This window comes from Lactuca serriola, chromosome 8 (genome assembly GCF_051521515.1).
Source record: "Lactuca serriola cultivar US96UC23 chromosome 8, Lser_US96UC23_V15, whole genome shotgun sequence".
In the NCBI taxonomy this organism is placed as follows: Eukaryota; Viridiplantae; Streptophyta; class Magnoliopsida; order Asterales; family Asteraceae; genus Lactuca; species Lactuca serriola.
The window spans coordinates 112219161-112240057 of record NC_136415.1 but is presented as its reverse complement, the minus strand read 5'-3'; the positions used below and the strand labels follow the sequence as shown (position 1 = coordinate 112240057).

At 32.0% G+C, this 20897-nt stretch overlaps 2 protein-coding genes and 1 long non-coding RNA gene across 3 annotated transcripts; 2 read left to right on the top strand and 1 right to left on the bottom strand.

The window, feature by feature from the left end:
- Positions 1-2023: 2023 nt before the first annotated feature.
- On the bottom strand, positions 2024-4438 carry LOC145065522 (uncharacterized). Its single transcript, XR_013688442.1, has 3 exons — positions 4320-4438; positions 3236-3520; positions 2024-2423 (listed from the first exon to the last, which is right to left on the bottom strand). It is a non-coding gene; the product is annotated as an uncharacterized LOC145065522 (long non-coding RNA).
- On the top strand, positions 2375-5107 carry LOC145065521 (protein INVOLVED IN DE NOVO 2-like). Its single transcript, XM_079012521.1, has 7 exons — positions 2375-2508; positions 3218-3669; positions 3745-3818; positions 3916-3984; positions 4105-4245; positions 4349-4561; positions 4667-5107. Exons 2-7 carry the CDS (start codon positions 3237-3239, stop codon positions 4898-4900), a joined length of 1164 nt encoding a protein of 387 aa, XP_078868647.1. The 5' UTR covers positions 2375-2508; positions 3218-3236; the 3' UTR covers positions 4901-5107.
- An 11457-nt stretch (positions 5108-16564) lies between these two features.
- On the top strand, positions 16565-20544 carry LOC145065518 (protein INVOLVED IN DE NOVO 2-like). Its single transcript, XM_079012518.1, has 7 exons — positions 16565-16874; positions 17845-18884; positions 18952-19112; positions 19208-19276; positions 19357-19641; positions 19751-19960; positions 20069-20544. The coding sequence occupies exons 2-7, from the start codon at positions 17849-17851 to the stop codon at positions 20300-20302; spliced, it is 1995 nt and encodes a 664-aa protein (XP_078868644.1). The 5' UTR covers positions 16565-16874; positions 17845-17848; the 3' UTR covers positions 20303-20544.
- Positions 20545-20897: the final 353 nt, after the last annotated feature.

The window sequence follows — 20897 nt, the reverse complement described above, 5'->3', positions numbered from 1 at the left end:
TTTTAGAAATGATTTTGAACATTTTCATAGTAGAAGGTGGTCGGGTAGAGGATCATTCAGTTGGAACCTAAATCGATGTATCCCTTGATTTTAATAGATGATATATCTGGAGAAAAAAAGATTGTAAAATATATAATTTATATGTTGCATATCTTGAATTTTAAATAAAAATATTCCTAAAAAATTAGCTCTTTTGTTCTTATATTTACATACTTACTAATGAATTGTCCGTTATGTGTTCTTATACTTGCATATTTACCAATGAATTGTCCGTTATAACTTATAACAAAATAGATGAGTGAGGGTGGGGGTATAGGTACGGGTACCGGTAGGGGTGGATTGTTTTAAAAAAAAAGTTATATTTAATTTAAAAAAGATAAAAAAAGGTGGATGATTGATGATGTAGCTCACTGCCATATAAGCTTCCTCGACAAGTCATATTTTCACATAGGTTCACTAACTCATAACCGTTTAAAATTAATGAAAATGACATAATTTATAGGTAACTTGTAAATTTAATGATCTGTTGCGCAAAAAAAAAAGTTTATTGACCGGATAAATGACAATAGCTGATTGTGGGGAAATGACTTAAAAAGATAAGATATTTTTCGTTTTGTACACACTTAGTCACTAATTTTATTTGTCTACATTTTGCAAACTTTTTTTTTTTTTTTTGTCTATATCTTGCCATTATGATGGGGTTAGTGTGGTTTTAGCTAGTTTTCAATGTTCTTTACAACTCTAGTGAGACTTCAGTCATTTTCTCCGGCAAATACAAGTTTTCTTGTGAGTTCCAACAAACTCTAATCATATTCTCCAACGATTTTTAGTCATCTTCTCCAAGCCTTCACTCTGCAGAGAACTTCAACAATGTTCATGCCATATTGTTCCATCCACCTTATACCAATTCTACAACACCGTAACCACCCATACCCCCCTTTTGAATATATTCAACCACCAGAAACATCACCATCTTCGAACACCAAACACACCACTGAGACCACCTCCTGCCATCCCATCTACTCCCTGCACCACCGGTTGCCTCACCACACCACCTACAACCACCCTTATGTCGTCATCATCACCACCTGCTACAACCACCATAGAAGTTACCACTTCCAGAGGGATACCCACGAAATGGGGCAAGAATTCAAGGTTTTCAGTTGAAATTTTGCTAGGAGTTTGAAGGTCCATAAGTCATATCTCGATTTGTGGATTTGAAATTGCTGGAAAACTCATGATGGGTGGAGGCTTGTTGGAGAAAATGATCGGAGATGACAAAGTCGTCGGAAACCTTCAATGGCATGTTGCAATGGTATTTTATATAAAAAAAATCAATAACTAAGTACATATGAAACAAAAAAAATATCTTACTCTTTTAAATCATTTTCTGTTTCATTATGTTACAACGACATTTTTTACTTAATTAAAACATAATTATAAGATTTTGGATAAAAGCTAGACAAATACATATCTATCATAATAAATGAAGATCATTTTGCCAAATGTCATATTCTCATTAAATTTGCCACATATAATTTTGTAAATCTTTTGATTAAATTTAAATCCACATGTCATTTTGTGGTTTTTTTGAATTAAATCAATTAACATGCCACATAATACTAAATTTATATATATAAAATATTAAATACATTTAATGTAATAATAAATGCAAAGAATCTTAAAAGATATATAAGATATATTAAAATACATTGATATATTTTTTTTAATCAATCCGTGTAATACACGGGTTTTACACCTAGTTAAATAATATATATATATATATATATATATATATATATATATATATATGGGCGATGGGCCTAACAACTATTTGTACGCTAAAAATAAAATTCCCCGCATAGACGTTTAAATTGTCCCTGAAATTCGGGAAAAGAATATTAAGATATTTTAAAAGTTATATATTTATTGTTAGTTATATAGGTCTTATGTATATATCTATATAATTTTAATAAGTATAGTGATTTGAAAGTATTAGTAAAGGTATTTTAAGAGTTATAAATTGTGACAAACAATATTAAAATTTAATAATATATTTTAAATATATAAAAGATGATAAATGTATAAGATAAAAATTGAAGCCTTGTAGGCATACGACCATTGCCTCATTTGTACAAACGACAAAGGAAGCCACAAAACGGGAAACCACCCCATTTCTGCAAAAAAACTTAATGGAGTGCTTCTTTCTTTCTTTCTCGTTAGGAAGAATTAGAAAGCAAAATTTCCCATTACTCCTCCGTTACCAGTGATAATTATATTCATCCCCCTTTTCAAATCCCTTCAAAACCATAGAATCACGCATCAACAATCTCTGCCTACAAATCTCCTGCTCACCAGGATCTGCTTTACATTTTCTTCAAAAACTTTGCAGCTCTGTTTGATCGATAACTTCTGCATTATCACTGCACAAAAACCAAACGATCCCAACTTAGGGTTTTGGTTTATACTTTTTGAATCCTACTACTTCAAACCTCTCGAAACTCTCAGGTATACTATGATATCACTCTAGTCATCGTGTTTTGTTTTGTTTTGTTTGTGTTAACTTGTGTGCGATACATTTCTACAATTATACTCCTGCTATTCATGGAGCTGAGTTATTAAAATTTATATGTTTGTGCTTCTTATTGCTTTTAGAGGTAGATGTTTCTATGTTTTTTAGCGTCCATTACAATGTGATCGGTTTTGTTGTAATTTTGCAAGTTGATTCGATTTTCATTAAAGCTTACTCACAACAAAACAACTTCTTGTGTTGTGTATACCTATCGGTAATATTAGTTTATTCGGTTGATCCTGTTGAGTTTTTGTGCCATATTTTTATTAAGGATTATACACTATTTCAGCTTACTCTTGTGACAGTATACCATTTTTTAAAGATATTGTAGTTTACTGCCCTCATTTATGCAGGAGAACCGACTCCTTCTGTATCTGCATACTTGTTCTTCTTTCTCATAATATGACAGTTTTTTTTTCTTTTCTTTAAAGGGTTGTCTACTTGTTTTCTGTTGAAAATTATTGCTTTCTTGTTTCATAAATTTACTTAATAAGCTTTCTGCCATTGTTGTTGTTAATCTCATGTTTTGTCTATCAAATGAGTTTGAATATCTGTATAGGTGAAGCTCTTGGTAGAGGCTTTTTTCCTTTAAGAAGTGATGTTATGCGACTTAATCTGTTGTGTTTCATATTTTGTACTTTGTAGTAATACAGACAGGCGTACCATGAATCAGACAAGAGGAGAGCCGATGAATAGTAGTCCTGCATTTGATGAATATAAGTGCAGGTATTACAAGGAGTTGACCCTCGGTCTGTTCAAAGTGAAGGTTTCAGAAAAGGTGTATAAATGTCCATATTGCCCCCAGAGTAGAGAATACAGTTATGATGACCTCTGTAGGCATGCAACTCGAATAGCAAGAGAGTCAAAAAGTGCTGGTTTAAAAGAAAAGGGGAAGCATATGGGACTTTTGGAGTTTCTAGAGAGGGATATCAAGCCTTCTGAATCAACCTGTAAAAGAAGCAGAGATCCTCAATTAGGGTTGGAAACTCTCTTACAAGAATTGAGCAAAAGAAGTCAAGAACTTATAAGCAGGACAGATTCTGATATGGCTTTTGTTATTCAACAGAATGAAATCATCATTGACAACTTTAACAGAGGTATTTAATTTCTGTAGTGTCTCATGAAGTCACGATTATATGCTTGCAAATTGCTAACTTTGCTTGTATAATTAGATCTTACAAACTTGCTAGAGAATGCGAACAAGAAAGTCAAAAAGATTATCACTGAGCATGAGCAGATCAAAATGGTATTAACTATTAAGATATTGTTCATATAATCATATATGGTTACTTAATTTACGAAGTGTTCATTACTTCATCATGACAGAAGTTTCTTCTTTACAGAATGAATCGGAAACTTTGGAGCAACAGAAATCAGATGATACGATGAAGAAGTTGGTAGAAGATCAAAAGGTTGATTCCGATTCTTGTATTAAATCTTATGTGCTACAAATTACAATAGTATACACACATCTTCGGATAATGTTTATGGTTTCTTACTTTTAATATATATAAGTTATGAACACATGACAGAGAGAACTAGAAAAGCTTCACCAGCAAATCATGGAGCTTCAGAATAAATCCGAGTCCTTTGAAGAAGAAGTGAAAGAAAAAGATAAGAAAATTGAGAGCTTAGAAGACGAATTACAAAATATTCGCCAACAATTAGTTTCTGTAACCTTCTTTCTTTCCTTTCTCCGAGTGTTAATTAATAATTATGCGTCTATAAATATGTGGTGAATAATTACCTTTTTATACCCCTCTTACAACAAAATAGGGTTTGGAAGATAATCGCGTTCGTGGATTTTGTTCTACGATTAGTGTGAAAAGAATTGGTGAGCTTGATGCAAAGCCTTTCATTGCTTCTGCTAAACGACGATGTTTAAGCGAAGAGGATACAGCCAGGTTTATATCTTTATGGGAAGATCTTCTCAGGGATCCAAATTGGCATCCATTCAAGGTTATCTCCATTGGAGAAGGGGAATCCAAGGTATGAATTTAAATACTTCACTAACAAAAAAAAGGTGTAATGATATGATTGCGAAGGTGTAAAGTTTTTAAAAACAGTAACCATATTATTTATTTTGACAAATAGGAAATGATAGATGAAGAAGATGAGAAGATTGACATGTTAAAGGCTGAATGTGATGAGGATGTATATGATGCGGTTGTTACAGCCCTAAAAGAGCTGAATGAGTACAATCCAAGTGGCAGATATCCATTGGCTGAGCTTTGGAACAATAAAGAAGAAAGAAGAGCAACACTGAAAGAAGGTGTTGAGTTTATTCTCAAACGATGGAGAACATACAAACACAAGAATCGAGGTTGAAGAGGAGCACATTTCAAAACCAGTGAGTTTAATGTCTTCATATGGAAGATAAAATCATATTTCAACAAAAAAGTTTGTCATAACAATATATATGTCATATATTATCAGCTACATAACTTTTATATTATGTATTTGAATGATATTGGTAAGATTTTTGGAATGTAATGTTAATAGGACGAATTAAACCCGATATATTAAGTTAAGTTGGAAGTGTTTTCTATGATAACATAGATCAAGTGTTTTATTTTCGGATAATCAAAGTTTTGCATGATCTAAAGATGGAGAGGAAAACAATGAACCCGAAGAAACGTATTATTTAATGTTCACTTCAAAGATGTTTTCATCAAAAACATAGAATATCCATAATTATTTTAATAATAAAAGTATCATTGAAAATCTAGAAGAATTCTTGTAGAAAGATATAATTGTAACTATAAATTTGTTAATGTTTTTTTCTTCCCTCCTCAAGAACATTTAATTAAAACATAATACATTCTTAGATTTTAAAAATTATTAAATTAAAGTCCATCCCATTTTCAACCAACACTTTATAGGATTTTGATTCCTTTAAATTCTTGTTGAATTCTAATTCCCTCCAAAAGAATATGCATAACTCCAAAATCTATTTTTATCAGAACCATTTCAACCATTTTATTATTATTATTATTATTATTATTATTATTATTATTATTATTATTATTATTATTATTATTATTACTATTAAAAGTCATTTTCTCATTCCTCTGTCTACACAATCAATTCTACCAACAACTTTTTTTTTTTTATCATTCATCAGCAATCCAACCATATTTATAATAGTAGTTTTTTTCTATTTAATTTAATTACTTAAATTTCTATAGAATATGATCTCTATAAAAAAAATTATGCATAGCTGTTTTAATAATAATAAAAATGTAAGATACTAAAAATTTCAATTTTCACAAAATTTTAAAACTGTTTCTTTAGAACAAATATACACTTCCAGAAACCTCCTGATCACTGCAACTCTTCCTCATTGTACAAACTACAAAAGAATCTCAGGAAACGAGAAACCACCCATTTATGCAAAAAAACTCAATCGAGTACTTTCTTGTTAGGAAGAAAGCAACATATACGATTACTCCTTTACATGAATTCCTTTTCAAATCTCTTCAAAAAAAAAACTCATAGAATCACGCATCAACAATCTCCGCTCTCTAAAATCGGTTTACAATTTCTTCAAAAAGTTTGCTCTGTTTGATCGATATCTTCAGCATTACCACTCCACAATCCCAAATGATTCCATCCTAGGGTTTTGGTTTATAGTTCTGAATCCTACAGCTTCAAACTTCTCGAAACTCTCAGGTATACTATAAAACTACTCCAATCATCGCGTTGTGTTTTTGTTAACCTACGTGACAATACTCCCAATTGTTCGTGGAGCGGAGTTATTGAAAATTTTATGTTTGCGTTTATTACTTTTAGAGGTAGATGTAAGATATTTCTATGTTTTTTTTTCTTTAAAGGGATATTAAAGATTATTGCTTTGTAATTTCATAAATTTATTTTCTTGTTGTCATTGTTGTTGGACAAAATTGCAAAAATGGTCCCTATGTATGCATTTTTTTGGGTTTTAGTCAAAACTTGATTTTTTTGGATTTATGGTCCTTTTGGGCTGGTTTACATGCAGTTTTGGTCCTGTCCAAACTAAAAAGACTATTATACCCTTAATGAATTTAGTTTTTATTTTTCTTTTTATTTTTAAAATTATTATTATTATTAAATATAAAAATAGGCCCACCTCTCTCGTTCTTGGATACCACCAACAAGGGAACAAGAACTGTTGGTTGCCACTACCTCTGCAATTCCCTTCCTCCTTCATTTTCTTTCCCGTCGATCAAATAGCCCAAACATCCTCTGTTCACTTCGTGTGCTACTCACCTCCACAGCCAACAACAAAAAGGGAAAAGCAGTCGAGAGGAGCAATGGAGCAGCCATATTGCCATCACCTTCGACGCTTCAATCATCTTTGAGCCTGTTACCGCCTTCAGCTCCTGCGCTTCTTCTGTCTTAGAAGGAAGGTGCGAAGGTGGGGAATTAAAAAGGGGCTGCCGCCTCCAATGTTTGCTCCAAGGAAACACCCACTTCGGTGGTGGGTTCAGGCTAGGGAACGAAGAAGAAATGGAGGATGAAAGGGGGAAAGGCAACAACGATCGTAACAGTCTTCAGGGGGAGTTCAGTGACTACGATCGACATGTAAAATGGTGGAGCAACAAGGGGCTGTTGCCTCAAACTAGTCTTTGTTTTCCGATCTCCAAGACGAGTCACACATTTCATAACAGGAAACGAAGGAGAAGACAGGCGAAGTAGAAGAGGCAGCTGCCTGCTGTTCTTCTTCTTGATGGCGACAACAATTGAATGAAAAGAATGGTGTTTGGGGATGGTTTATCTCATCAAAGCTTTGGGTGTGAAGAAGGAGAAATGGGTTCGAGATTTGGGTTGTTGATTTAGGTTCTTATTTTGGTTTACAGCTTCCATTTTCATCAGAAAATAGTGGTTTCAAAGGGGGGGGGGGGTGGGGGGAGAGAGAGAAAGAGAGAGAGAGAGAGATGTGGGCCCCAAATTAGGTAATTATTTTATTTTTCATTTAAATTAAAAAAAACATAAAAAAATATATCAGAAGGGCATAATAGTCTTTTTAGTTTACTGAGAGACCAAAAACGCAAAGAAACCAGCCCAAAAGGACCACCAATCCAAAAAATTCGAAGTTTGGACTAAAACCCCAAAAAAATGCATACGCAGTGACCATTTTTGTAATTTTGTCTTGTTGTTGTTAATCTCATATTTTGTCTATCAAATAAGTTTGAATTTCTGTTTAGGTGAAGCTCTTAGTAGAGGCTTTTCCTTTAAGAAGTGATGTCATGCAGCTTAATTTGTTGTGTTTAATATTTTGTAGTAATACAGACAGGTGTAGCATGAGTCAGACAAGAGGAGAGCTGATGAATAGTAGTCCTGCATTTGATGAATATAAATGCAGGTATTACAAGGATTTGACCCTCGGTCTGGTCAAAGTGAAGGTTTCAGAAAAGGTGTATAAATGTCCATATTGCCCCCAGAGTAGTAGGGGTGAGCAAACCCGAACCAAGAAACCGAAAAACCGACAAAAACCGACGAAACCGAAACCGAATCAAAATCGACGGTGTGGGTTTTAAATTTGTAAAAACCGACTTTTCGGGTTCGGTTTCGGTTTTGCCCCCAGAAACCGACCCAACAACCCGAGAAACCGACCCCTCTTTAAAACCGAGAAACCGACCCAGCAAACCCGCAAACCCGATGCTTTTTATTGATTATTTTATGTTTATATATATATATATATATATATATATATATATATATTAAAAAAATAAAAATAAATAAAAGAAGCTTAGGTGTTTTTTTAATTATTTAACTAATTGTTACATTTCTGGTAAATGGGTTCAAACCCAAAACCCATGGGTTTAAACCTAAAAACCGTAAGCGTATGGGTTGAACCCAAGAAACCGAGAAACCGCCCAAACCGATATCAGAAACCGAGAAACCGAACCGACCAGAAACCGACCCTATTGGGTTCTGAAAACCAGAAACCGATCATTTACGGGTTGGGTTGGGTTGGGGTCCAAAACCGACCCAAACCGACCCATGCACAGCCCTACAGAGTAGAGAATACAGTTATGATGACCTCTGTAGGCATGCAACTCGAATAGCAAGAGAATCAAGAAGTGCTGGTTTAAAAGAAAAGGGGAAGCATATGGGACTTTTGGAGTGTCTAGAGAGGGATATAAGGCCTTCTGAATCAACCTGTAAAAGAATCAGAGATCTTCATTTGGACTTGGAAACTCTCTTAGAAGAAATGAGCAAAAGAAGTCAAGAACTTATAAGCAGGACAAATTCTGATATAGCTTTTGTTATTCAACAGAGTGAAATCATCATTGACAACTTTAACAGAGGTATTTAATTTCTTAAGTGTCTCATGAAGTCATGATTGAATCATTGGTCCTTTATTTTTCATTTGGATTGCTTCAGACAATATATAGTTTGATATACATATGCTTGCAAATTGCTAACTTTGCTTCTTTAATTAGATCTTAGAATCTTGCAAGAGAAGGCAAACAAGAAAATCAAAAAGATTATGATTGAGCATGAACAGAGCAAAATGGTACTAAGATCAAGATATTGTTCATATGATTTATTTGTTGGGTGTTGATCATGACAAGATTTCAATGTTGAAGGGTGAATGTGATGAGGAAGTGTATGATGTAGTTGTGTCAGCTTTAAAAGAGATGAATGAGTACAATCCAAGTGGCAGATATCCATTGGCTGAGCTTTGGAACAAAAAGGACAACAAAATGGCGACAATGAAAAAAGGAGTGGAATTTATGTTGAGGCAATGGAGAGTATACAAACAGAAGAATCGAGGTTGAAGAGTTAATCATATTTCAACAAAAAAGTGTGTCATAAAGTATCTATATATATGTCACTAGTTGTGAGACCCGTATGTTATACGGGTTGGATAAAACAAAAAAAAATTAAATATGAAGGTTTAAACAAAAATTTATTTAAATTTGAAATTTAAAATTTGAATTTAAAAGAAAACATATTAAATACTATATGAATTGTAATATTGTAATTTATTGGTTATTTTCAATTAAGGCAATTATTAATTAAGGTGTAAATATGATGTGTTAATTAAGAAAGATAAAAAAATGAGAAAATGACAAATGGAAAAAACATTTATTCAAAAATACCATAAAATGACAAGTGTCAAAACTCATAAGAGATTGACATGTGGCAAAAAAAAACTTTATTTATTAAGAAGGATATATCATCAATAGAGCTTTAGAGACGTTAACATGTATCGTCCAATTGGTCATTCATGTTAATCTAACTGAGATTGATCAAAAAATGATATAACCAATAGACTCATGTGTAGTTTTTACCTAAAACGTATTCAATGGACTTTAGGTTATTTCTTTTTAAGAATATATCAAATGTCAGAATATATCAAATGTTCCATTGGTTTTAAGGTTAAATGAGTATAACAAATTATTTCATTTATCAGTCTATTTAATAATAATAATTATTATTATTATTTTTTTGAATAATAATTTATTTTTATTTATTTGTCTATTATATAATTATTTTTTTTAACTAATGGTTATAATTGAATTTTCAAATTACGATGTCTGAATAATAACTTTTTTTTTGGTTTCATAATATTTATTAAGAATAGACAAAAATAAATCAGATGTGATTTATTATTCATTTCATTTTAAAGGAAGTTAAGGATGGTATATTTCTATTTTAAAAGAAATACATATGTGAATATAATAATACAAAATGTGTAAGATAAATTTAATATGCTAGAATAATTTAATCTATATTTATTTCCTTTGAGAGAATTACAAGAATGGTCATGTGTATGCCAGATGCTCTAAGTTCAACTTCTCCTTACGGTGGTGTTTGTTTTGGAAACAATCCATTCTATGAGGGTTGGTCCAATGTTTTTACTATTCGGGGCGAAATAAAAAAATTATGCTCTTATATGTGTACGGTACAATAACAAAAACATATATATAAAAAATATAATAAAAAAATGTAGTAATTTTTATAATCAAACAAATAATACAAACAAAACATATACAAAAATCACCTAAAACGATGTCTTCGTGCATTTTTTGAAGCAAAAACATTTCTTATTTTACAATAATCAATATTTTGTAAAAAATCACTTTCAATACTTAAAATTGCTATCCATTTAATCTTTTTTTACTCATGGTACTTAAAATTGCTAATCTAAATTGTATGAAATAAGGCTTCTTCAGTTCTGCTACTTCTAGTCTTTAGTCAACAATGTCAAAAATATAACTCCTGCTTCACATTACATAAATAATAACAAAAGAAGTTTAGACAACAATTATTAAACAATGAACACAAAACAGATTTCAAAATTAAACTCACCAAATCTGTTTGTTGAATGTTGAAACAATGGAGAAATCTCAATTGTATTTGATTTTGTAGCTCAAACTTGGACAACACAATAATAATTAATGTAAATCAGATTCAATTTCTGAAAAACTGAAAGTGAAATATTAAATAGAAACTCTTAGAGAAGCAATAAACCAGATTTTTTCTAAACCATAAACAAACTTAAATACACATAGATTTCAAGTTTTAACTTACCCAAATATATTTTGATGATTTCTAAAACAGCAAAATCAAATATAAACACAAACAGAATATAAATATGATTTCCTGTAATTTTATTACAGACACGAAATCGGGTCAACATATTTTTAAATAACCAACAAACAAATCAGATGAATAGGAAATTGAGCAGATTTTAGAAACAAACTTAAAAAAAAAAATAGGAACTCTTGGAGAATAAATCAGATATATGCAACATAAATTACTAAATCAGATTTCTAAAACAATTAAAGGAACCTAAATAAACATAAATTTCAAGTTAAAACTTACCCAAATATGATTTGATAAATCCTGAAAGAGCAATATCACGCAACAATATCACATACAAATACAAGAGAGGGGAAATTTGACTTCCTGTAATGAAATAGATAAGAAATTAGGTCACCCGATTGTAAAATAGATAACTAGAAACCAAGCAGATGACTAAGAAATCAAACAGATTGAATAAACTAACCCAAATTGTTGATGTCTAACTTTTAAAATAACCAAATCGATGATAAATCAGACTAAATCACAACTATCAGATTAAATCGGTTGCATTTGAAGACTAAACTGAGAAGCGGGTATGTAAAATCAATTCGACTGGAAGGAAACAAAAGAAAAACCTGTTCTTCCTTTTTATACGGGAAACGCATTGATTTCTCCCATCAAACCCGACGCCAACGAGATTCTAGGCAGTAGCACGAAACGTTTGGTTTTTCCATGAGCACGAAACGTTTGGCAATTGGCGTGCCTTCTTTCTTTCTCCCACCGTCGGCTCGCCTTCTTTCTCTCATCGTCCGTATGCAGATTTTCATTATAGGCTAAGTCTTTGGGCCGATTTTATATATATATATATATATATATATATATATATATATATATATATATATATATATATATATATATATATATAGCTGGACTTCTTTGATGCCCCCAATTATTTGCTGCCCTAGGCCTAAGCCCAAGTCGCCCATGTATTGGGTCGGCACTGCATTCTACTAACATTATTGGTAAAAGGCTATTAAATCATTGTAAATTAATGTAAACTAACCAAAGCATTACACTTATAATGGAATGCGGTGGGGTGGGGATGGGGATGGGGCTCGATAGGAGTGAGGTGAATTGAGTGTGGGTGTTAGGGTAGGGTTGTAGGTGTGGGGGATGAGGTGCGGTGGGGTGAGTGGATGGATAGATTATCGGTTGATGTATTAGAGATAATCATGATATGTTTTGATAATCATCACTAAGATAAAGAGGAAGTAAGTGGATATTTTTATTTTTATAATAAAACATAATAAATGAAATATAAAATCATTTCCTTTATGCAAAGAATGACAAATTCCTTGACATAAAATTTGATAAATCTAGATCATTCAAATTCCTTTAATTTTGTCAGTTAAATACAATTTTTACTGGAAGTTACATTACAATTCCTCAAATTCCTTCGAAATCCGTGAACCAAACACGTTTAAAGTTTCTAAAATCATTTGTGACATCTTAATTTTTTTGATTCGCTTTGATCTCTTTCGTCTTTGGATTTGTAGGTGTTTTGCAGGAAAAAAAAAGTTCTAACAAATGGTTGAGATAGTTGACACTCGACACTAACTGCTATTAGTTATTCGAATAAGAAATAACGAAATAGACAAATCGTTATTATTTAATTACTCGGGTCACTTTTACTTATGGTTTGACAAAAATGAATTGTGATATGCATACATTGGAAGGATATTTAAGAAAAGACATTTGTTATATAAATGGCTGCTCGAGTGGACTATTGATGGTGATTTGAGGGTTATCTGATTGCCTAGTTATTTTTGTTTTGATGAATAGGATGTAGGTAATGTGTTTTTTTTTTTTTTATAATTATTTTTTCCATATGCTAAACTTTATTTTAAGTATTTGTGAATTAAATCAATGTTTTGAGTTTTTGGTGTTTAGTAATTTTTTTACATGTTAAGTTTTATTTTATAGTATTGAAAGTTTACTTATTTAAGTTTTTTCATCAAGAAGAAATGTATATCGACACGTATAACTAAAAAACAATAGAGAAATAATTTACAAATTCTATACTTTAATTTGTCTTATCAGATATAAAAATATATAAAAATATATGATTCGAGTATTAAAACATACGAAAAAACAACAATATAAATATTCCCCACTTCAATAAATATTAAATTTTGTTAACAATTTTGTTACTTAGTGTTATATTTGCCTGGAAAAGGATATTTTTCTAAATTAAAGTTGTTGATAGTTTATTTAAAATCTACAATGTCACGCCCCGACCGTCGGCGGAAACACCGGGCAATGTAACATCATTTCTCGTATCATAGTTATCAACTTCGTGAAAATATATGCATTTAAAATACATCAACATAAAGTTGGTGAGTCCACATGTTTTGACTCCATATAAAAATAATACATTTTCCAAGTTCAAAAGTATAGTTTTGAAAGTATCCATTTAACTCTCCAACGTTTAATATATATCTTAGGTATAAAAGTTTACTTACCAAATAAGTATATACCTATAAGTCTCATATACTATGACTATAAGTGTTTGTAATTCCATACAAACGAAAGTTGCTACGTATAAATCTTATTTCAATTCTATACGAGTAAAACCACTACATATAAATCTATTTCAATTCTATACGAGTAAAACCCGCTACGTATAAATCTATTTCAATTCTATACGAGTAAAACCCGCTACGTATAAATCTATTTCAATTCTATACGAGTATGTGTGTTAGGTATAATTATCTACTTAATATACAAGTAGTATACCTACCAGTTTCTTGTACCTAGAGTATAAGTGTTTGGGAAACTTATACTTAACATTAATACTTATATAATGACAAAGTATAATTCTTCTAACAATTTGCTACCATGAGTCCGTAACCGTGACTATATGACTAGTTTCAAACCTCTGCTTGATGCTACAAGTTTCACATCTTAAGATAAGTTCCACACGCTTCATCAACTTCGGAACAATAAACAAATAAAAGGACAGTTCGTCACTCGCTCAAGTTTGGTTGTAGCTAGCAACCACGGGTGGGGTTGTCAACCTGTATTTATTCATACACGACTTCCTCGCTCAATGAGATTGGAGGTTACAGGTCAGAGGATTTTCCCTAAGATTTCCAATCTTAGTTGATGAATACAATAACTCATGTAAACTTGTCGAGTTCCGTTAGTTCTAGTAGTAAAATCATATTCGTGTCTAAAACCCTAAGTTATTAGACTATGCATTAAGCATTACTCCTAATATTCATAATACTTAGGCAGTATAATAACTATAACTAGAATTAAAAACCAGGTTATATCTTGACATAAAACCCACAATAGCAACATACTAAACAAGTATATATAAAACACCTGAATATACCTTCAGGATTATATTAATAACATAATAGGTTTTATCTTGACATACAACCAACAATAGCAACATACTTAGTAATTAGTATATAGAACTTCCGAGTATAACTCTGGAACTATATCGCACACAACATATATATAGAATCCTAAGTATAACTCAAGATCTACATTAGTATACTTCTATAACAATAGCATGCTAACAAGTTTACGATACTTGTATATTTTAGAAATATTATATACAAAACAACTATATCCCGGTTAATATAACTATCTATGTCGATACGAGTATACTATCATATAGACATAATATTAACATATATATAATATTTAGCATGCGTTTTCCCCCGAAAATATTAAAAAGTGGGGTCATGAAACTCACTTTACAAGCGTGCTTTGACAGTATCTAACTGAAAACGTTCAGCGGTTGCGATCACTGGGCTCGGGATGCAAGATGGCTTCAGCAAAGGACAAAGGAGAGAAAAGAAATGGTGTAAGGAGAGAGGAGGCCATACTTGCTATTTATTGGTTGTCCAAGACAACTTCACATCGTGAACTTGAGGTTCACATCGTGAATTTGAGCTGAGTCATGTCGTCGACTTGCCATTTGCGTCCTAGCTTCGGAAGGTGTCACGATTCTAGTTTCACGTTGTGTCTTTGATGTTCACGTCGTGAGGATTGAACACCTCATTCCCGTAGACTTCGCACGTGTGTTTCTAGCTCCGAAATGTGTCCTGGACTACTTTCACGTCGTGAATTTAAGGTTCACGTCGTGAATCCAGACAGCTAGGGTTTTCTGCCACGTGTCATGCTCTAAGATAACTGCATCTTCGGAAGGTCATAACTTTTGCATACGAACTTCGTTTTCGACGTTCTTTATATGCACGCGTAGGTAATTTTGAGTACTACAACTTTCTTTTAGACTCCAATAGCTACTTCTAAGTCTATTTTAAATTCATCTTATTATAGAGATTTATAGTGTTCGGTTTATCATAACTTCTTCATGCGAAGTCGAATTTAGACGTTTTCTATATTTTTGGAATAGTATGGACGTATACTTTGAGTTGTATCATAAATTATGTATGAAAGTTCATACTTTAACATGATTTACATAGTAAGTTTATCACATTACTAGTTTAACAAAATCACATTACATGATTGACATAATCACATGTGATTGTTTTTGACCTATTTTGATTGGTGTTACATATAATGACAAAAGAACAACTTAATGAATTAGTTATGATAATAATTGAAATTAACCATCTGGTTAAAATTCCTTGTTAAGACGTAATTAAATTTTTTTGACTCACCGATTGTTAGAAGAATAACAATTCTTAAGTAAATATAAGATTTTTTGATACTTATTTTGAGTGAAACGTTTCTTATTGTTATCTTATAAAATAAAATAAAGGTATGCCAATATAATTTATTAATTTTACAGCCTAAATTTAATGAATTGCATATCACCAATAAATGTTAATGGATTATACCTAATCTCTATATTCTAATAAATGAATAGTTTTAATCTTTTTTTGCCAAATGTCACTCTAATACAACCCATCATTAATATTATCTTATGTGTCATGTAGTCATGTAGATATATTAGGCAATTCATTTCAACATTCAAATTTATATTTTATATGTTAAATTTCAAGTTTTAATAACTTTAAAATTTTGATATTTCTCTTAATTAATAATTTATTTAAAATAATTGATTAATAATCATAAATTTTTATTATAAAAGTTTAATTAATTTTATAATCCGTGGCTCTCACAGGTTATAAACTAGTATTTAAATCAAAACATAGCGCGTGGAATGCCAATAGTTTTTTGTAGATGGCTTGTTGTCTGCTTGTGTCTATATTTTTTTTTCACAATGTTTACACGAGTAATCTTATATATATAATATGTGCACATCATTAACCATTTACACAAAAGTTACATATACAAATTATATATGCAACATACAAGTTATTTATAAATAACAAATTTTGTATCTTATTCCATTAACGTACTTTTTGGGGGCGCATAAAACAAAAAGTGTAAGTCGTACTCGTTTCTTTTTCTAGTTATGGGAAAAACGCAACAGAAAGACAGAAACCAATCCCACTTCCCATTTCCCAGTGATGCTTCTTTGAAATCCATATGTATACTACTATACTCCCTCGTTCTCTTTCAAATTCTTTCGAAATTCCGCAATCACGTATGCCTATAAGAAACTCTGCCTATTTTGATCTCCTCTCACGAAAACCTGCTTTTGCCATTTCTTCAACAAGTTTGCTCGGTTGATCGTTAACTTCCGCATTATTACTATAAAAAACCCAAACGATTTTAACTTAGGGTTTTGGTTTGCTTTTCTGAATCCTTCTACTTCAAACTCTATCGAATATCTCAGGTATATACTACTCCAATCATCGTGTTGTGTTTGTGTTAATTTCTCTGCTATACACTTTATGTCGTTCATGGAGCCGAGTTGATTATAATTTATACGTTTATGCTCCGATTACATTCACAGGTGGATATTGTCGATGATTTGTAGTCTCAGATTAAAATGTGATCAGTTTTTAATAATCTTTGTACTTCTTTTTGATTTTTTTTATAAAGCTTAATCGCAGCAAAGCAGCGTGTGGGGTAGATTAATAGATGAAATTAATTCCTTTTATGATATGTTCGTTTTAAGGATCATACACTGTTTCACCTCACTATCATAATGAAGTCATTTATATGCCAACCTCTGTTTTTCTCTTTATGCTTATTCTTCCCTCCCTGCAAATTGAGGGTAAGTGATTGTAAACTTACATTGGTAATTTGTTGGCTATTTCCCCTTGTTATTTTGCTAAAACAACTGATTTTTTTTAAGATAATGTAGCTTAATGCCTTTATATCCTTGTTGGTTCTTGTTTTGTTTGTGTTGACTTGCATATCACACATTACCCTGCTAAATAGGTTGATTAACTTCTTATATCGAGATCCTACAAGCAGATGAGTGTATCATTGTTAGTAGAACTAACTGTATTTGCATACATTTTGTCATTGATTTGAACTTCTTTTCACCTTAAAGGGTTACCTACTTGTTTTCTATTGAGTTTTATTGCTTTAGAATTGATCCATTCATTTATAGCAAAGGCAATTAATTTATGGTCAGTTACATATTGTCATTGTCTCTGTTAATCTCTTGCTGTTTTTGTAAAGCATTAGCTTGCTATCTTATACATGATGTTTTTCTGGTGATGTTTATAATTTTATATAATGTCAGTCAAAAATGAATTTGAATATCTATTGAGGATTTGAGGTTCACATCTTGGCAGAGGATTTCCTTTTAGAATAGTGTTTATAATTGTTTTGTTTGGTATTTTTCCATATAGGTGTATGATGACTCAACGAAGAGGAAAGTTAAGCCATAATGATCCTGCATTCCGTGAATACATATACACCTCTTACAAGGACCTCAAAGAAGGAAAAGTCAAAGTCAAATTTTCAGAAAAGATTCTTAAATGTCCTTATTGTCGTGAGAGTAGAGAATACACTTACAGTGAGGACCTCTGTAGGCATGCATCACGGATCGCAAGTGAATCAAGAAGTGCTACTTATAAAGAAAAGGCCAAGCATATGGGATTGATGGAGTTTCTAGAGAGAGATTTTGATACTAAAATCAAGACTCCAGAATCAACTAGTGCAAATTTGAAAGAAAAGGGGAATCATAAGGGACTGGATGAGTTTCTAGAGAAAGACTTTGATGCTAAAGCCAATGATTCAAAATCAATGAGTAAAAGGAAAAATTTTGATTTAGAGGAGAAGAATGACATGTCAAGGGAAGAGGCAATTGTTTGGCCATGGATGTGTGTGGTTGCTAACATCCCTGTTCAGTATAAAAATGGTAGATATACAGGTGATAGTGGTAAAAAGCTAAAAGATGAGTGGATAAATCAAGGATACAAACCTACAAAAGTTCATCCTCTATGGAACAGGAGGGGTCACTCTGGATTTGCTGTGGTTGAATTTGCAAAAGAAATGGATGGATTTGGTTACGCTACATTGTTTGTGAAGGATTTTGAGGTGGAGAAACATGGAAGGAAAGATTGGTATGATAACAACAAGTGCAAAGATGATAAGCTCTATGCTTGGATTGCAAGAGATGAAGATTATAACTCCAATGGTCTTGTTGGTGATTATCTGAGAAAACATGGTGACCTAAAGGCTGCTGTTTCTCAAGTTGAAAAAGAAGATGAAGTAAAAGATTGTAAGCTTCGTATGGGATTGAATAAAAGGTTGGAAGAGACAGAGAAACAAAGTGAAGAAATCAAGAGTGAAATAAGTAGGACAGATGATTATATGGCTTCTGTTAGGAAGCAGAATGAAATGTTGATGAAGGACTTAAATATGATGGCTGAAGAATACAATAAAGGTATAGTGTTTGTATAAAAAAGCTATGATGAATCTTTTTCTTGATTCCTGATTGTGTTCTTGATTAGCACATGAGATGATGGGAAAGAAGGCGAATGAGCTGCTTAAAAAGATTTCCATTGAGCATGAAGAGAGCAAATTACAGCTTGAAGAACATGAAAAGGAACTGAGAGCACGTGAAGCTAGAAACGAAAGTGAGCAAAAGAAGCTTGATAATGAGAAGAAAATGGTACTCACTACATATCATATGTTTTTTTTTTTTTTTTTTTCTGTTAATCTTTTCTATTTCTTTTACATGATCTGTCTCGTGTTTACATTTTGCAGAATGAATTGGCGATTTTGGAGCAGAAGAAAGCAGATGAGAGAATGTTGAAATTGGGGGATGATCATAAGGTTTATTAGAAAGTAATTTTAATCTTAAAATCGATAAGTGTTTGAGGATGATCATATGTTTTTGTGGTTTGTTTATGTAGAGAGAAAAAGAGAAACTTCACCAGAAGATTATTGATCTTCAAAAGAAGCTTGATGATAAGCAACGGTTGGAGCTGGAGATCAAACAGTTGAAAGGAGCCATGGAAGTAATGAAGCACATGAGTGATGAGGATGCTGAAGCAAAGAAGAAATTGGAGTCCACTGAAAAAGATCTGAAAGAAAAAGAAGAGGAATATGAGGGTTTGGAAGAGCTTAATCAAGCTCTGATAATCAAAGAAAGACTAAGCAATGATGAATTACAGGATGCTCGCAAAGAGTTGATTTCTGTCAGCTTCTTTTCTTCCAACTTTATAATCAATCATGTTTATTGATTTATAATTATGTAATTTACCTTTATTTTTTTATTATCCCTGATGTTTTGTTTGTGTGAAATAGGATTTGAATGAAATATGTGGTGGTTCTGGTAGAGCCCATATTGGTGTGAAGAGAATGGGGGATCTTGATGCAAAGCCTTTCATAGTTGATGCTAAGAAACGCTGTTCGAGTCGAGAGGATACAGTCAAGTTTTTGTCAATGTGGGAGGATCATCTCAGGGATCCAAGCTGGCACCCATTTAAGGTCATCACCATTGGAGATGATTGCAAGGTCTGATTATCAACTTAATCAACATGTAAATAAAACATCATTTCATTGAATCTTTTTGAACTTATTATTATTATTATTATTATTATTATTATTATATTGGTGTGACAGGAAATACTGGATGAAGAAGATGATAAGATTGTGAGGCTGAAGGCTGAATGTGATGAAGGCGTATACAATGCGGTTGTGACAGCTCTAAAAGAGCTTAATCAATACAATCCAAGTGGCAGATATCCGTTGCCAGAGCTTTGGAACAACAAAGAGAAAAGAAAGGCGATATTGAAAGAAGGTGTAGAGTTTCTGCTGAAACAATGGAAATTATACAAACAGAAGAAACGAGGTTGAAGAGCATGTGAGTTTAACAAACCTAAAATGATTGATGATTGATGATGGATGGATGGATGGATGGTGGTTGTTTATTATTCATATTTTGTAGCTTCATTTTGAGTGACTGTTAGTGTTAATATGGAATTAGTGTATAAACAAACGCAGGAGATGTCATCTGATTTTTGATGGTTTCACTATCGTTATTTAAACATGGGGAATATTCATATTTGAGCAAAAAAGTTTATCATGCAAACTTGTTACCCTAGTAATTATATCAGCTACACAACTTTTATCTACATTTAGTCAAATAGTTAAATGGTGGTGTTAACATTGGTTTGTCTCCAAAGTTGGCAATTCATTTAGTTGATTTTTTATGGTATCACACAAATAGGCTTGGCAATTACTACGTAAGTAATATTGTATTATGTTATGTAAATTATGTATACAATAAGAGTATATATATGAGATATATTTACACTCATAACCCTCTAATACAATTAAACACATATCACACTTAATTGTCTCATGTTCCCCCGCAAGCTAAGGCCGGAGAGCGATCTGTAGCTTGGACTGTAATTTGAGAAGCCGTTGTGAGAGCAACGGCTTGGTGAAC